This window comes from Eumetopias jubatus, unplaced genomic scaffold (assembly GCF_037043125.1).
Source record: "Eumetopias jubatus isolate StellerSeaLion01/CBP00866 unplaced genomic scaffold, mEumJub1_p1.0 scaffold_3, whole genome shotgun sequence".
Lineage (NCBI taxonomy): Eukaryota > Metazoa > Chordata > Mammalia > Carnivora > Otariidae > Eumetopias > Eumetopias jubatus.
In genome coordinates, this window is record NW_028274809.1 from 21206042 (window position 1) to 21223982 (window position 17941).

Here is a 17941-nt window from a genome sequence, read left to right on the forward strand (position 1 = left end):
TTCGGGAACGTAACCAATCATCCCTGTTGAGAACTTTAAAAGATCTAGCGTGAAGCCTCAGAGAAAATGGGGAAGTCAGAGTCTTTTCCGGGCTTGAGAATCCTTAGATTCTGTTCTCCTTGTTTCCGGTGACACCCAAGCCCATTTCTTGTTGGTGACAGATGTGAATGTGCCCTGAGCCTGTAAGATAAGAAAGGCAAGGAGGTCAAACATGAAGACAGAGGAGGCATTGGAAAAAACATAGATATGGCTGCAATTCATTGTTCACCTGAGTTCTGATGGAGCAATACGGCCCCTGCTCACTAATCCAAGGGCTGAACTGAAATCCAACTTATCTAGATCTTTGTTTTCCCTCTTCCCTTGACCCCCATTTTTTATCTCTTTCTTTGATTACCAGTCAACTCATGGGAAACAGAAGAAACAAAGAAAAATCAAGTCCTTCCCAATCCTGATGATCAGTAGCTTGAGCCTTTTCCTTATTGGACTTTCCTCAAAACGTTTGGTAATATATATTGAAATTCCAAGAATCCTAACATGTATCTGGTTTATCCTTTTCCACATGGTCATGGAAATTTGAACAGAGAATACCTGGCAATTCATTTATTACATGGACCAACAGAAAATAAGATGGAGCAAGTGATGGCACCTTTGAAAACTAAAAGATTAGTTTTAGGACTCTTTGCTAAGAATCTGTTCTCTGTATTTAATGTGTGCCCATCAGTGGGCATGTGCTCTTTTCAACCAATATAATAAAAAAGAAAAAAAAGCATTTTTGGAATAGAGAAGTTGGGGAATGCAGAGTAAGTATCATCCATCCCTTTTCTATTTTAGTAGAATAACTCCCTAACCTATCCTAAATAAGTAGACATCTCTACTGCGCTAAAAGTTCTTTAAGCAATAAGATTTTACAAACTCCCTTGGCTACCCATTCCCGGTCGTTGCCAAAGTTCACCATAAATGCTCTCTGACACTGCTGTTGGGAGGATAAGTCAATGAAACCTCTCAGAAAAACAATTTGGAAAAAAAAATGTATTAAGAATCTTAAGGATGTCGTCCTCTTTGACTCTGTAACTTCACTTCTATAGCTGTAGCCTAAGAAAATTCAAACAATACTGAATAAATATGTATATTTTGTATGCATTTTTGCATAAAAGCAAATAATTAGAAATGTACTAAATATAGGATGTTGGTTAATTTAAGTTTATGGAGATCCAAATAACAGAGTATTATGCAGATCCTATAGTGCAGGATATAATGCAGAAATTATATATATGTGTATATAAAATGCAGAGATAGATAAATATAAATAGATCAATCACATAGACACAATGTTAAATGTTAAAATGATGCCTTTTCTGGCTCATTTTTGGCTGAAGCCCTAAAAAACAGAGAACAGAATAAGAGGGAGCAAGTATTCCCACATACCAAAGACAGCAGGCAGCCCGGGAAGGGAGCAGTTAACATTCCCCAAAGGAAGTTTTCAACTAGTAGGAGATGAAAGTGAATGGATAAACGCCCCAGCCTCCCAGCATGGTGGGGGGAGACATTTCTAAGGTTCATTTCACGTAGTTTTTCCCTCAGTTGCCCAGGACAGTAATCAGTTCAGTAACAAACTCCAAATTCCCCCTTCCCAGGTCCACCCACCCTATTCCCCCATTCCTGCTTCCTAGAATATACTTCATAATATAAAACCTGCACTCAGGTCCTTATCTCAGGCTCTACTGGAGGGCGACTAAAGTCAAGTCACTCCCAAAATGTAATACTTTCTTGAGCACAGGTTTTTAGGTCTCAAAACTCAGGAAGGAAGCTATCTTCAAAGAGCTTTTGTTTCGTCCCCCAGCCAAAGTAAGGAAACAAAAGGAAAATGTGGCTGACTGATTCAGGCAAGGGAGAGGAGACGCTAAGAGGATACACACGGACTAATAATTCAATGAACTATCCTGTCACAACATCATCATCAGTGCTGCCATTATTACTGTCAAACGCCAAAGATGCAGAAGTCAGAGTCCCTGCCGGGCAGGCATTCAGGACCCTGGAAAAGACTCCTGAGGCTAGGACCTATTGCAGGCATTTGCTCTGCCTAACACAATTACCTGGCTGCTCCAGCTGTTTGCAAGGAGACTGTTTTAGAGACCACAGAGTTATACCCACCAAAATGTAGTGCTGAGTGTCAGGGATGGGAGGACTCTGCTTTGTTATGAGTCTCTCATTCCCAATACGGAACCCAAGGCACATCTAGACAGACATCTGGCTCTCTTCTCCTTTTTCTTCATGGATTTCAAACTGTTCTTTAGGAACAAGTAGGGATTCTGAGGCCAGGAATGAAGTGGCCCTAATAATGTGTGGTCCCTGGGATCTGAATAGGAAAAGGAAAGCAAGCTGTCCTGATTCAATCCCAGATTCTTTCCCTTGGCTCCCCTGTTTACAACACCAAACTGGCCCCTGGACTATTTGATAAATGTGGGCAAGAGAGAAGTGGAACCAACAGGGTCAGTAGTGGTAAATTCCAAAGATTTAGGATATAGGTTACAAAGTCAATGTCTTCAGGGCTCAGGCCAGTAATATTAATATAAGTGAAACAAGTAGAGGTTTGCAGAGATAATGCTAAAGAGTGCATGCCCCCTCTAAAAAGTACTTCTGAACTCTAGTCAACTGGGATGCAGCGTTGCTAGACAAATTTTAAGAGCAACAAAGAAGTCAAAAATCCAGATTGTATATGAAAGTTGCTGACTTCAGTGGTGGCAACCAGTTCAAATGTTTTTTGCTCACCCCGTGTTGGCCTACATGGTCAAAACACATCTGCAGGACTATAGTTGGCTCCTAAGCCATCAGGTGGATGTACATCATGGGAGTAAGATAATCTACTGTAGTTGGAGAATGTATTTAAAAAGACATCAGATGGCATAGTAACAGACAACTTTAAAATTTTTAAATTTTGAAAAAACAGAAAGAATGGAGAAAGACTTTAGGAACTGAGTTACAGACAGGCAAAATGAATCCAAATTCATAAACTTACGAACTTCAATTTGGGGCCAGTTTCAACATCTGCTATTATGAGGTATAAGAATAATGGTGACTTTGGGCGCCTGGGTGGCTCAGTTGGTTAAGCGACTGCCTTCAGCTCAGGTCATGATCCCGGGGTCCTGGGATCGAGTCCCGCATCGGGCTCCCTGCTCGGCGGGGAGTCTGCTTCTCCCTCTGACCCTCCTCTCTCTCATGCTGTCTCTCATTCTCTCTCTCAAATAAATAAATAAAATCTTTAAAAAAAAAAAAAAAAGAATAATGGTGACTTTATGTAGCATTATGACCCTGTTGCTTCACACAATGTCCTGACCCTGGGAATAGCTAGTTGGCTTTCTTCTTCCTGTCACAGGCTTACCTAACTGAGGAACATCTGGTTTAAGACTAGGAGGTTCTGTGCCCTAGCCCCACTCCCCTACTGCTACCCCCAACCCCCAAAATTACCTCTTTTACAAGAAGCCTGAGACTACCACCAAGACAAGTAAAAAGATGGCCCATTGCATGATGACATCCAGAAAGAAGTGAAGGCCCATGAATAGAAAGGATAACTATCACAAAGGGTTTAGAAAAGGAAAAGTAAAGTTGACACTTAGACAAGACCCAAAGAAAGAAGTTCTTGGCCCAGGCAGAGCCTGGATGAGGCCCCGGGGGGCTTTAGTCCAGGGGACTGTGAGAGTAGAAAGAACACTCCATTACCTCTGCCTTTCAGTGATTTTTCAAGTTAGTCATTCAGTGTGTTTACTCAGTGTGTTTCACTTGTAGAATTGAGATCATTGTTACAAGATAAGCGAAATAATAGCACAAGCTCCAGATAAAGTCTTGTTGGAATGTGGCCATATGACCACTCACTTACTGTGGCTGCTTTTGCCTACAAAGACTACAACGCGTACTATCCGGCCTTTTACTTCCAAGGTCCCCCCTCAAGTAGCCTTATCACCTGACATAACTCACAAAAGTGGCTGTAGGTGTAACTTGGGTCATGATTTTTTACTTCATACAGGACTTTCATCAATAAATATTTAATGCCTTAGACACAAAGATTCAAAGATCTCGCACTTAATTTCAGTCTTGGGGCACCTGGTAGGCAGGTCTCCCTGCGCTGCTACTTTGACTCTAGACTATAAGCTCTTCAGTAACACATGCATGTGGACAAGGCCAGGTTTTATGTAAATCTGGCGAAAATGGTGAATCTGGCACCAGGATGAATCAGGAAAGGCTACTGACCTCCTTTGCTTTTGCCTTCTCTCCAAGACTACACCAGTGTATGCCAAACATGTGACTACTGCACATTATTACAAGATATAGTAAAGCATTACGACAGGGTACCACCACAAGACAGAGCTATGGCATATTACTACAGGGCACCACTGCAAAATATACTTAGTTATATTACTGTGGGGTACCACTGCAAGGTATACTGCTATCTAATGTTATAACTAACATGTTACCACATGTTATATCTAGTGATATAACATTATTTCAGGTTGCAAAGAAGATAGGAGAATTGGGTTTTGAGGCCTCAAGCTTATAAATCAACTTGGTCTGGCTGGCATATGATTTTTAAAGATTGCAGAACTTTTTCAATTTAAGGGTACTGTGTTGAGGGTAGGAGATGATGTGGTACTTTATAGGAATTATACAAGGTTTTCCACATAGCTTATCAGAATTATTTGACCCCAAGCATCCCAAGACTGCATTGTATCTAGAGTACACTATGAGAAGAAGCTTGAGGATGTCGTCCTTTAAAAAGTTCCAAATACACATATGCCATTCTAGGCCCTTCCTCATGTTTACAATTCCTGGGCTGCGTGTTGATGTGACCTGAACTTGTTTTTAGAAAAATGGGCATCTTCATTACTAATTACCAACAAATGAAGCTGGAAGTATAAGCTGATGATCTGTTTATGGGTTTTCTGGTGGCTGTACCCCAGCCCAGCCAGCTTAAAAGGTCTATCATTCTATCAAACCACATTAAGTTCTTTTCATATCCAGAAAGCATCTCAACCTATCCCAAGCCAAAACCCAATCATACATTTCATTAGCGAGCCTCTTAAACAGGAACTCCATATTTCCCTCTGACTCACTTGATTATCCCTTTACCTATTATACCCCATTTCTCCAGTTAACATGAAAAAAGGCGGGGGTACTCCAGGTTACCACAGGCCACTCTTCAGCTAAACAAAAACACACAAAACACATTCGTCAGTGAAAGGAGAGAGATTTTACTTAGAGACCCTGGGGCAGAGATGTAAAATCAAAGATGATCATGGTGGTCTTGGGCCTGGACCAAAAGAGGCTTTTCTTTTTGCTGGCCATGGGAGAAAACATGACATGGAAAAACATGATGTCAAGCAGTGTCTTCAACCAGAGCATTGCCTTATGCTGCCGACTAAGGAAACAAGAATGAAAAAACATAAGATTTACACTCAGGAAACCCATGTATTTTTTTTATATAGGGAGCTTCTAAGCTCAATTTCTCAGATTTCATGAGACATAAGGCCAAAGGGTTTGAGAAACCCACCTAAAAAAAGTAGGTCCAGGGGTTATGTCAACCTCTCTACTGAATGGAAAGATACGAGGGAGGCTCTAGCATAAAAAAGGCAAGTAAGGAATGCAGAAAGTCTGGTTTTTTGCAGGACTAGTGGGAGAGTGGGGGAGAGCTGGGGTTTTGCAGGAAGCTGGGAGGCCAGGAAAGAGTTGGAGACAGTCTCTGGAAGGCAAATGGAGAGCTTTGCTCTGATAAAGGCATGACATTTTGGAACACCTGCAAGCTAGGATGACAGTTCCTCAGGTTTGAGAGTCCCCTTATGTAATCAGAAAATGTCATCAATACCTTGTCTTCCTGTTCTTTTTCTGGCATAACTTCTTTGATTTTTTTCTCTGTAGTAAATCCGTCAGATGGCATACTGAACACTTACATCTATAGTAATTCACCATCTTCTTACATTTCCCAATTCTGGCCAGCAGCAGAGATCTTGTTGCCACGACAGCCTCTGTCTGCTGTCCCCTTTCCCCACCCCAGGTCCATTCATCCAAAGCAGCATCCTCATCACTCCCTTTATATACAGAGACAAGTGGCCATGACATGGGAGCTCCGGGTAAAAGGACCTGATGATTGGTGATGCCTTGTCACAATGGCTGAAAATCAACAGAAAACCTTGGTTGGGTGGTTGGGGAGTACTGAGACATTTGGACAAAATCAAGAAAGTTCCTATTAGGACTGCTAGAATCAGCTGGCTGCCCATCAGTATAGCCCATACAAGCCACCCTGGAGGATACAAACCAAGTAAAATTGTCCTGGCCTTTCAGACCCAGTATCTTCAAAGCCTTTATTGGCTGGCACATTTAGGTATGCATTCCTGGTCCCATCATCTTATTTCTAGAAAGAGCTTTTTTAACAAGGATTTGAATAATATGGACATTTTTAAATGAATGTATTGAGGTATAATTGACATACAATAAACTGCACATGTACAATTTGATAAGTTTTGACATAGGTATACACCCATAAATACATCTACACAAATCAAGATAATAAGCATATCCTCCAGTCCCAAAAGTTTCCCTGTGACCCTTTGTAATCTCTCCCTCCTGCCCCTCCCCAGCCCCAACAATGTGGAGTTCAAAGCTCTAGTCCAACATATCTTGGTAATCTACTACCCCTGCCCTATCCCCCAGAGCCTCACAGAGATACAGCTTCAACCTCAAAAAGATCAATGTCTGGGAAGAGAAGATATGTATACAAAAAATTTCTGGACAGAATCTGGTAAATGATGTAAAATGTACCCAAAAGGTGAAGACTTCATTAAAGAAATAATTATACAATTTGGGACCTTGCTTTGAGTTTTGAAGGACGTATAAGAATTTAATAAGTAAAGATGCTAAAATATAACAGTTCAACTAAGACACTGAATTTCCCATGAACACCTGTACATTTCTACATTTCAAATAACCCAACTTAGCTGGAACAGCAGAGGTTCCCTGAGGGTGAGAACAGAAGACATGGCTAGAAAGCAAGGTTGAGGTTGAGAGGGCAGATATGAAACGTCGTAGGGCAGTAAAGAGTTTCCCAAGCGTTTTGAACAAGAGTGATATGATTAGCCTTGCTTTAGGAAGTTTATTTGGACAACAGTTGACATGAAAACAGAGATTCAAGTAGCTTCAGTAATTATATAATCCACAAGTAACAAGGATTGGTCAAGGGCTGCCACCCCAGCGCATGAAAATGTCAGCATCATGAAGGAAGACTCAACATGGACAATAAAAGAGAGGGAAGAGTGCAGGAACACACTTGGATGGTTGTTGGGTGGTGCCAGAAAGCAAAGACTGGCTGGGAGGCCCCAAGACATAAGTCATCTCCTCTTTTCCTTTAAAGCCTGGTTTCAAGCACACTTCCTGAACCATGGTTCACCCTCTCCAAGAGGATCCATCTCATGTGGGGGCAAGGGAGGTGATAATCCAAGCACCTCTCACAGTCCCTCTAATTTCCTACCTCTTGAACACTCTAGGAGGCAAGGAATTCTACAGTACTCTTGTTCTTCTTTTAATGTAAGACCTAAGGTTTTAATCCCAGGGAGTGTAACAAAGTTTGGAAAGAAAGAAAGAGAGAGAAGAAAGAAAGGGACATAGAGTTATATTTTAACAACCTATGTACACATTTGTGAAGTTGAGTTTAATTTATTCTATGTCCTCTTTCATCAAAAGTTACTAACAATCCAGTTGTTTCCACACCCATAGGATTCAGATCTTTGAACTAAAAGGATTGGAGTCAATGATAACGGTATTATGTCCTAGAGATGGTCTGACAGAACAACTGATTTATGCATCCAAATTTGTATTGAGGATCTGCGGTTGCCTCTGGGTTTGTTTGTTTCTGTGCTCTTTCCTATGAATTCATGGTGGCATGGGTCAGAGTGAGGAATGGGCAGAAAGGAAGTAATGGAGCCATGTTTGTGAGATCCCAAATTATGACTAAAATATGCCTGAGAACTCACCAGCCTAGGTACATATCAACATGGATCCCCCTTTCTCACACACACCAAATGCCTGAATAAATCTTCACTTTTTGAATAGGATATCTTTATTCAAGAACTTTGTTTTGATAAATAATAGCAATCCACCTCTCAATTGGCAAGGATTTACTGACCATCTCTTGAGTGCCTATCTTTGTGCTCAATATTTTTAAAAAATGTAAAATATGTCTTACATGAGAAATTATTCTAGTTTCTTACACAAGAACAACTCAGCTCCTCCATTTATTAGCTACAGGGTCTTGGACAAGTTACCCAAACCCCCTGGTCCTGGAACGCAGCAATAATAGTACCAACCTCACAGAGTTGATGTAAGGATTACATAAATAGGTTAATATCTCTAGAGTACTTACCATATTCCTGGCACTGTTCCAAGCACAAGCTATTATCTTGGCTCTGTACCCCCAGAGTGTAAGGTGCCTGAAGGAAGACACAAAGGTGAAATAATAAGGATGAATCAAGACTGGATGTCCATCTCAAACTGCAGACTTATCTATCTCTAAAGGAGGAGGTTGAGGTTAGGTAGGGGTGAAGGACACATGGGTAAAGTGAGTCTGGAAGAACTTTCTATGTCAGAGCAATAGTGGTTTAATAAAGCCTCCTCTTTAGAGAAGCTTGGCTGTGAAGCAAAGGAGAGGGTGGTTGCTAGAGAAAGGCTTACCTTCTTCTGCTTGAAAACAATCTCCACTCCTCACTACCTCACCTCCTGTCTCTCCTCTATCCACTGCCCTCCTGACCACACCCTCTACTCTGTCTCTGCAGGAACCTAAGTGTCACATGCTCTACAGAGTCAAATAAGGTAGGACTGAAAAATGAGATGAGGTTCCTCCAGTGCTCTGCACAGTGCCTGGCACTCAGTAGGTCCCCAGTGAGTGCTATGGCACCCCACATCTGGTGCTTCCATGTTTGAACTATTACTTTGCAATCTCACTCTTTCCTGAGTTTTATTCTGCTCTCTGTCTCCTTCCTCATCTGCCTCCCCTGAAATGCCTAAAGATTGATGACAAATCCCATAATTTTGTCCCTAGACCATCTCTTCTACCCCTGTAGATTCGACTACACAAAACTCTACTTTGCCAATGCTCAGCTCTACATCACCAGCCCATTGTTCTTCTGAACTAGTTACCTATGTCTCATTTGTCCACTCAGCACATAGTAGTGGACATTGGGTCTGTCCAGCAGATATCTGTGCAAAACTAAAACCAGTACTCTCTGTCCAAATGTAGTGCTGTTCTAGTATCTACTGGTGGTTATTCACTCAGGACAGAAGTCTAGGATTCAAACTTTCCCTTCATAGCTCTTTCCCTTCCTCTCTTCAGTCACCTCAGTGTTTTATAACCCACCCCTTCTTCTCTATCCCCATTACTGACTTGGGTCAGTGTCCTCTGGGTTTTAATATTCAAGTCTTTTGTCCCTATTTCTCTTCTTGGTAAACATTAAGTATATGTCACCCTCTAGGTGATTAAACTCCCTGCCTCTATCTACCATGGCAGCAAATACATGAGGACACACTGTGCAGAAGCACTAAATTAAGTAGATGCGGATTTAATTCCTCCTCTGCTGTTTAGTATTTATGTGTCCTTGAGCAATTTCCTGAAGCCTATAAGGAAGTCATTTCCAACTGGGCATTTAGTTTCCTCATTAGTAAAATAATAGGATTGCCATTAAGTCCCTGTCCTTCTGGCTTTAACTAAAAGAAGATTTTTAATACCAGAGAGATGAAATAATCTGTCCACGTTTAGTAGGTCGAAAGACTTGGATCCAGAAAATCAGTCTGACTAAATGTTGAAGGAAATCATTTCAGGTCCTACTGCTCAGCCCTTCTCCTGTAGGTTTGGTCGCTGATCTCATATAGACTTTGTGACATACCAGAGCGGGGAAGTCCAAGGCCACAGTGGCCTGTTTACTTCAAATGCTCCCCCCTCTGCCCCATCTCAAGGCTCAGAAAACCATTTTCAGGTAAATAACCAGAAAACCCATGTTGGGATTCTAACAACTACCATCCCTTAGGAGTCAGAGGACTTTCTTCAGGAGCATAGAAAAATGAACCACCAAGGAGAGCATGGGGGAGGAAGAGGAAAGCAACTGGCAAGTTCTTGAATGTGTGATCCTGAGGGAATTTAGGAGGAGTAAAGGGAGCAGTTGGAGGATATGTAATAGGAGGGGAGAGAGGAAGTGGTGATGGAGGCATTACTGAAGAGACTTCATTCATTCTCGGGCACATGGTGTGGCCTCGGTGAGAAGCAAGCCATTTATAAGTATTCATCAAGGCCCCATTATGAATAAGACGACCAGCTCTCCTGGACTATAAAGATGAATTAGATAGAGATGTCTCAACCTGGCTGTTTACCACTAGAAGTGCCTTAAGTAAGAAGGAACTTCAGAGGCTTACAAACAACCCTGTACTTGGGGGACCTGAGGCTTGGTTTATGCTCTGCTATCATCATCTGGAACATATCTTTTAACAAGAGGCCAGTATAATCACCTTTCACTGGGTTCCGCAAATAATGTAACTTGTTCCAGAGAGACATGGCTTATGAGGAACAGGCATCACAGGAAGTTTCAAGTAAGCCAGGCCAAACCATAGCTAAAAGGGTAACAGAAGGAAAAATCTGGAAAATGTCAAGTTGACTTTGTGTGCCCACCTGAAGAACATTCTGAGACCATCCTACCCTAACCATGGAACTTTATAACCTCAATTTTGTCTTTACTTCCTTACAGCATGGAAAAACTGCCCAGTACTATTGCAGGACAGTGCTCTATAGGGGATACAAATATTTCCACATGGTGATACGGTCCTTACCAAAACTCCAGAGCACCTCTGTGGCATTACTCTCCACATTTCCTCCCAGAACAAAAATAAGACTGCCCATCATTGAGAATTTCTTGATCAATAAAATCTGATCACTGCAACACTCAAAGAATCTGTGTCTTTTGGTGGGGGGGAAGGAGGACATATTGAAAGTGAAGACTTTGTTTTGAAGATTTCACTAGGCAGTCATCCCTGCTGTCCCAGCAGAGGGTGTGTAAAGGGCAAAGTGTCACCAAAGCTCTGTGTTTTGGACCACAGAATTCCAGGATTTGTGAAAGAGTTACTTTTTTCTCCTTCTTTAATATACCTACAGCTAAACCTACTTTTCAAAACATGAGAATTCTGCCCAAAAGAACAATGCAGAAACCAAATAGGCAACAATTCTGTCAGACAAGCTTTCTTTGTCAGTTCCAATTTTCAAGATACACAAGAGGCAAAGTAAAATTGTTCTTCCAACATTTCTTCTCTCCTTCACCCTCATTGCTCACCACTAAGAGTAGGAAGTGGAGTTTCTTCACAGCAGGCCAAAGAGATATCATTGGATTGTGATGTTCTCTCTTGACCTAACTTTGGTCAGTAGAGTTATAATAGGCATTTATGCTAAAAACAATCCAGAAAGACTGAGAGTCTCCTCTGGCCAATGTACCCTACCAACACATTGGTCACAATGCCTTACAATCAAGTATAAAGGCATTGACCCTTGGCTGTGGCAACAGTCTGTCTCTCTGGTCCTTGGCCCCTTTTGGTGACAACTCTTCTCCCTTTCACAGGGCAGGTACCCTCAAACTCAGTGACATGATGGTGCTTGGTGGGTGGGATGATTTGCAGAGGGCAATGACCCTTGGCATGTGGGTCACAGAACATGAAGGGTGAAGAGAAAAGCAGAAAAAGAGCACAGAAAGAAAGGAAAAAAAAAAGCCATAAATCTCAACAGTAGTGCCTCATGGCACAGAGGCAAAAAGCCTGGCCTAGAGATGGGGAGATCTGGGCTTGAGATCTAAGTTTGCCTATAACTTGTGACTTTGAACAAGTTACCCTTCATCCCCAAACCTATTTATTATGAAACTGTTCTCTAGCAACCCTACCAACTCAAAGTTCCTTACTCCAGTTGGTGGATGGATAAAACACATTTGTTCCTAAAGACCGCATGAAGACAAATGATTGAATATGTGTGATATTTTCATACCATAACACCCCCTTTCTATTCTGAGGCCACAGCCCTGTTTTTGCCTTATGGCTTCAGGGAACTATATCCCCAGTGCATTCCAGCAAGGGACAGCTTCTTCTTCACTATGGTATAGACAGCGTCATATGGTCAGCAGGGTCAGGGGAGTAGTTAATGCAGAAACTTTATTTGGAAGTTTCTGAAGCATAAAATTTGGATTTACTTTGTGTACTATTACAGCATGTGGCCTTATCATTAGTAGTTACAAAGGGAATGGATGTATTCAAATAACTTTTTGTAAGTTCAAAAATAACAAGAAAAACAAAACTTTGAATTCTCTCCAAGCGAGAGTTTCAAACTTGTGCAGAAGACCTCCAAATTCACACTCTACATCTAAGAACTCACTATGTCCTCTGACGAGTACTCCATCTTCCTTCAGTATTAGATTCCTTCACTGTGATCCTAGCAGCACATGTAAGAGAGAAAAGGCAAACAGAAAGAGAGTGAAGGCCATATCTACTCCAGCAGGGAAGGCAGTAAGGAGCAGTGGGCAGTCTCTGGCATGGGAATCAGCAATTCTGGGTCTAACCATGGCTCTTGCACTGCCAGGATGCAGCCATTGGACAAGCCTCTTGGCAGCCAAAAGGAGGGGGTCCAGGTGACTCCTGAGGAACCTCCCAGGGCCACTGGTCTTATGATGTGTCTCTTACCTTTTAGCAGCCCAAACTCTCTCTTCCTGGAAAACAGAAATCGTTTACAGAAAAACAGTTTGGGAAAGCAGTCAAAAAGGATGGGAAAAGAGCCTGAAGGACAAATGGGAAAGAATCCCAACAAATCTTCAGGCAGAACTCAGACATCCTCAGAACCAAGATGCTTCCTTGTTTCCCAGAACTGGACTGAAAGAGGCAAGTGGAGTTGAGGTCCCTCCTTCCTTGACTTTGGGCTCTGGTTTCTCTTTATTCCTTACTGGAGACATCAGATGAGTCCTGAGCTCAGAAACCTCTGCCCCTGGTGACACCCCTCTCTCGGCAGCTTTTTCATCCCATAGCCTGCTCCTGAGCCCCCTTCGCCTGCCCAAACAGCAGTGGCAGCAGCAAGAGCAAGAGCAAAGAAGACAGGGCGTGCATGTGAACAGGGTAGAAGGTCCCCACTTCTCAGCTGAGGTCAACATCTGGAGAGACTTAGGTTTTAGAGAGGGATTCAGACTGAGTCATCGACATGTGTAAGGACTGTCATCAACTTTTGCATTTTCCTTCTTAATAAGCCCCAATTCCCGGCCTGCTGGAGAGATCCAGCCCTGGGAAGACATCTGTTGGACTAACCAGGAAAATTAATGGAGTGAGTTTGAATTGGAGAGGTGAAATGGGACTCCACTAGAGATTTGACTTTCAAAACAGTGATGCCCAAATCTCCTGCCCCTTCCTAACCTAAGAGAGGGGCCATTGGGAGTGCTGTCTTCCAACCTCTTCCCCACAGTACCACTTTGGCCATCCTTCTGGGAGATAAAGACTACTATTCTGTTTTACCACCTGTTTTCAGGCAAGATAACACTCAGCCCCAAGAGAGAGAGGGCTGATAGCTCCTCTTCTAAAAAGACAAGGACTTCAGTTCTCTCTCCATGTCCCCTTAGCAATATCAGAAAATATCCATTTCCTTGCATCAAGAGAAACAAAACTAAGACCCACCAGGGAAGCCAAAGTATGGAGGAAATCGTTTTATTGGGCAACTCTGTTCCTCCTGTGCTGGGTTATTTGAAGGAGCTCATGTAACCACTCTGTGCCTCAGTTTCATCATGCAAAAAAGAAGAAGAAGAAAGAAAAAGAGCAGAATTAGAGATAAGAAGATAGTCAGCAGACTGGATTCACAAACAGTTCTCAAAATAAGGTTGGCTCCGGGTCCACTAAAGGTCAGGAGTGAACTCATTGTGCCCTATCTAAATTGCCCTTGGCTCAAGCAACACTGGGGCAGAAATGGAAAGAGAAACAGAGACAGGCAGCAGTGCCCATTGCTCAACCCTGCTCTGTCCTCACTCCAGGAGTCCTAAGCCAGAAGCCAACCCAAATACCCACAACCCCAGCCCTGACTGGCATGCAAGTGTCTCCCCCCACACTGGGCTCTCTGCTGCTGGAGTTTCTCAGCATGGGTGTCTGAAACCAAACTCCTTAATCCTAGGTGAAAGGGGACTCTTCTTTGTTTGTTCATCAGTTCTCAAGTCTGGCTGCCTTATTCCCTGTGACCTCAGCTTCCCATGGGCAGAGTGGATCTTTGGGGATGGGATGGACTCGGGGCAGTGGGGAGAGAAATACTATCCAGTCCCCAGGACCATCCAGAAAATGTCTTTCCAACTAAAGAGTCCAGTTCCTCTGCAAATGCTTTAGTCAGCAGGCTCAGGAGCAATGGGGCCTACGATGGAGACAATGTCTTTTTGACCCTTCCCTGTCTAGAAATGCTCCTACGTGGTATTCTGAGTCATTCTGTGTCTTACTGTCCGTCCTCATTATACCCAAGGAGTGAGAATGAATGAATGTTTATTGACCACCTACCGTGGAGTATGTCAGTATCCATGGAAAATGGGGTAGAAATAAAAAATACAACCCCTAACTACAAGGTGCCTGCCGCAAAATCAGATAATGTCAGAGATCACCTAACCCAACCAGTTTATTTACAAAATAAAGGAGCTGAAATCCAGAGAAGCGATACTTAGGGCACAATCAAGACAAGAACCAAGACACACTGCCTCCTCTTGAGATCAGACTCATGCACACTACACAGCAATGTGGGCATGGAACAGGGTGTCACACACTTAGGTTTGGTTGACTTTGAGAACACTATTAAGGACCATGAGCATGGGAAAATTACAAAGAACAGTGAAAATCTAAAAAGTCAAGGAAGGCTTCCTTGGACAGTTGGGACAAAATGGGGAGGATTTAGTAAGAAAAATCGAAGGACTTTTTATTTATTCAACCGTTCTTGGGCCCTTCTTGGGCTCCTGCTCTGTGGCAGGATTGTTCAAGGCCTCGAGAACATAGAGCAGCAAACACGATTTTTAAACTTCTGCTTTCACGGAACTTGCTTGTAAGAGGAACAAGGCTGGAGTGTACAGGAAAGTCCCAAGAAACAAAAAGGTAAGACTGCAGCCTGTTTCCTGGAGTTCCTCCCTCTTTGAGTGAATCAAAGTCTCCAACAGAACCCACCTGGAAACAGGATAATGGAAAGTGTCACTTATGATGGCTTTTCAAGGAATCTAAGTTTCAAAACATGACTTGTCATTTTACCTATAGACATCAGAAATGCCAAGAGTGGAACTTGAATTAGTTCTCTTTTCTATTCAACCAACTTTTGCTAAGAACCTGATGCGTGCAAGGTGCTTGGTTCTTTTTTTTTTTTTAAGATCTTATTTATTTATTTGAAAGAGAGAGAGCATGAGAGGGGGTAGGGTTAGAGGGAGAAGCAGACTCCCTGCTGAGCCAGGAGCCAGATAGGAGACTCAATCTCGGGACTCTAGGATCATGACCTAAGCCTAAGGCAGTTGCTTAACCAACTGAGCCAACCAGGCGCCCAAGGTGCTTGGTTCTCGAATGAGGATGATGGCAGGGGAGAAAGAAGGAGGGACAGAAAGAGGGAGTAATGACCAAGTTCTACTGAAATGTTTTTCAAAGGACTGAATATAAGGTATGAAGGAGGAAGAAGAATCTTGTTGAATCTTGCTGGGGAAGTTGAAGACAGTGGATATCTCCAGCTCATGCTTCCACTTGGAGCTCCACACCCATGAACTCAGCAATCATGCAATATCTCTATTTTGAAATCTCAAAGCCATCTCAAACCTGAAATGTTTTAAACCAAAATGCATGATGATCACTGTCCCCATGCCTTGCCTTTATCCTGGGGAGTGGCACCAGCATCCAGATAGCTATATTACACAGAAAAGCCACAACTTCTACACCTTCTGCTGTCACCAGCCAAAGCCAGTCCATCCATTACCAAGTTTGTATCTCCTGTCCACATCTCTACATCCTGATCAACACAATTTCTGGCCAGGCCTGATCCATTATTGAAATATATCCAAATATTTCTCTTTCCTGAACCACTACTATTGGCACTAGAGTCTCCCTTTATTCACTCTACATCCCCATCAATCCACCTTCCACCCAGCAGCCTCTAATCTTGTCACATTACATATGTAAACATTTTTCCATGGCTTCCCAATGCCCGTGAGCCTAGTCTGGTCTCTGCTTCTCTCTCCAACCTCATCCTGCACCATGTCAAAAGGTAATTATCCTGCACCCTGTTGGGAAGTAATTATTTACTGATTTGTGTAGATTTCTGATGGCTTTCTCCCTGATGAAGCTGAAAGCCACCACAGGTCTATGTCTGGTTTTATCCATAATCATTTTTCTAGCACTTAAGTGCATGGCATATACTAGATGATCAATAAGTATTTGATGACTGAATATTTTTTAAATGGTGAAGCCAATGGTTCTCAACAGAGGGTGATTGTAACCCTCCCACAAGTCAATGTTCGGAAACATTTTTGGTTGTCACAGCTACTGGCATCTATGGGTAGAGGTCAGGGATACTGCTGAACATCCTCCGATGCACAGGACAGTCCCACAAAATTACTCACCCCATAGTGTCATAGATGAAAGAGAAGGAATATTTATATTTTGCTCATATTGAATTGGGTTTCCTAGAGTTACGGCCTTACAGAAATATATTTGTGATCTCTCAGTGCTGTAAGAGAGATTTAAACACACATGCATGTACCCACACTCAACAGCCATTAAATTTCCTACAGGCAAGAGATACCTATTCTAATGGTATCTTACACTCCCCAGATGCCTGGCACAGAGCTGAAATTGAATTGCTCAATAACACCTGTCTGGAAATTCTCATTTAGCATGAAAAGGGCCTCAAAATTGAGGGTAGCCTTGAGCTGCATTAGAGGGGCCACCTTATTTCTCTTATATGACCAAAATGTAACAAAGGCCAGTGACATCACAGTGGAGCCCCACCCACCTGCTAAGCCACACCCCTTCACAGTCACAATGGCTAAGGCCTTAAATACCCAGACTCCTGGCCTCCAGGCCCTGCAAAGCCCCTCATTTTGGCAGAAATTACAATGTCGACCAGCCGCAAATTAAAGAGCCATGGCATGAGGAGGGTCAAGAACCGAGCTCCTCACAAGGGAGTGAAGAGAGGTGGCAGCAAAAGAAAATACCGGAAGGGCAGCCTGAAGAGTAGGAAACGGGGCGATGATGGTGAGTAGGGACCAGCAGGCAAGCAATCAGACATGGGGGACTCACCCCAGGGGCCCTTCCCTCTTGGAGTTAGCTTTTCCTGGACCCAAAATCTCATGGGAGCAGGTGGCAAATCAATTTGAGAATTTCATTTCCAGTTCAATTCCTACTGGGGCAGGCAGAGGAGAATGGGGGGGGGTGTTCTAACGAGTGTCCCTGTTGCAAACATGTCCTTCCCCTACAGCCAATCGCAATTACCGCTCCCACTTTTGATGCCACCTGGGGGCTCTGTCCTGGTGAACTTCATACAGCACCAGGGAGCAATGAGAGGATGACAGCCAGAGAAGAGCCTATCGTGTGGGTAAAATGCCAATTGTGACAAAATGAGGAATGTATATGTTGGCTGTTTCTCCTCAACATCTCAATAAAATTTTGAAAACTGAAAATGTTTCCTTTGTTGATCTTTTGGCTGGAAAATGGGCTTGGGCAGACTTGGGAAAGAATTGGCAGGTATGAAGCCATTCAACATGACCTTGGAAAATATCAAGAGTAATTTGTGCTGGACTCTCTTCGCATGTGCCCCGGCACTGGCTGGGCACCATCGCCATTCTCCGGTCTTGGTCTCTGTGTGCAATCTCCCTCCTCACTATGGAAACGGATCAGAGGGAAGAAATGC

General features: G+C 42.9%; 1 protein-coding gene across 1 annotated transcript; it reads left to right on the forward strand.

Annotated features, from left to right (window-relative positions):
- Positions 1-17147: 17147 nt before the first annotated feature.
- TNP1 (transition protein 1) lies at positions 17148-17294 on the forward strand. Its single transcript, XM_028112259.2, has one exon. It carries the CDS (start codon positions 17148-17150, stop codon positions 17292-17294), a length of 147 nt encoding a protein of 48 aa, XP_027968060.2.
- Positions 17295-17941: the final 647 nt, after the last annotated feature.

Bases quoted from the DNA above. Each gene is read 5' to 3' on its own strand.
- TNP1 (XM_028112259.2), top strand. From the start codon at position 17,148: ATGTCGACCAGCCGCAAATTAAAGAGCCATGGCATGAGGAGGGTCAAG.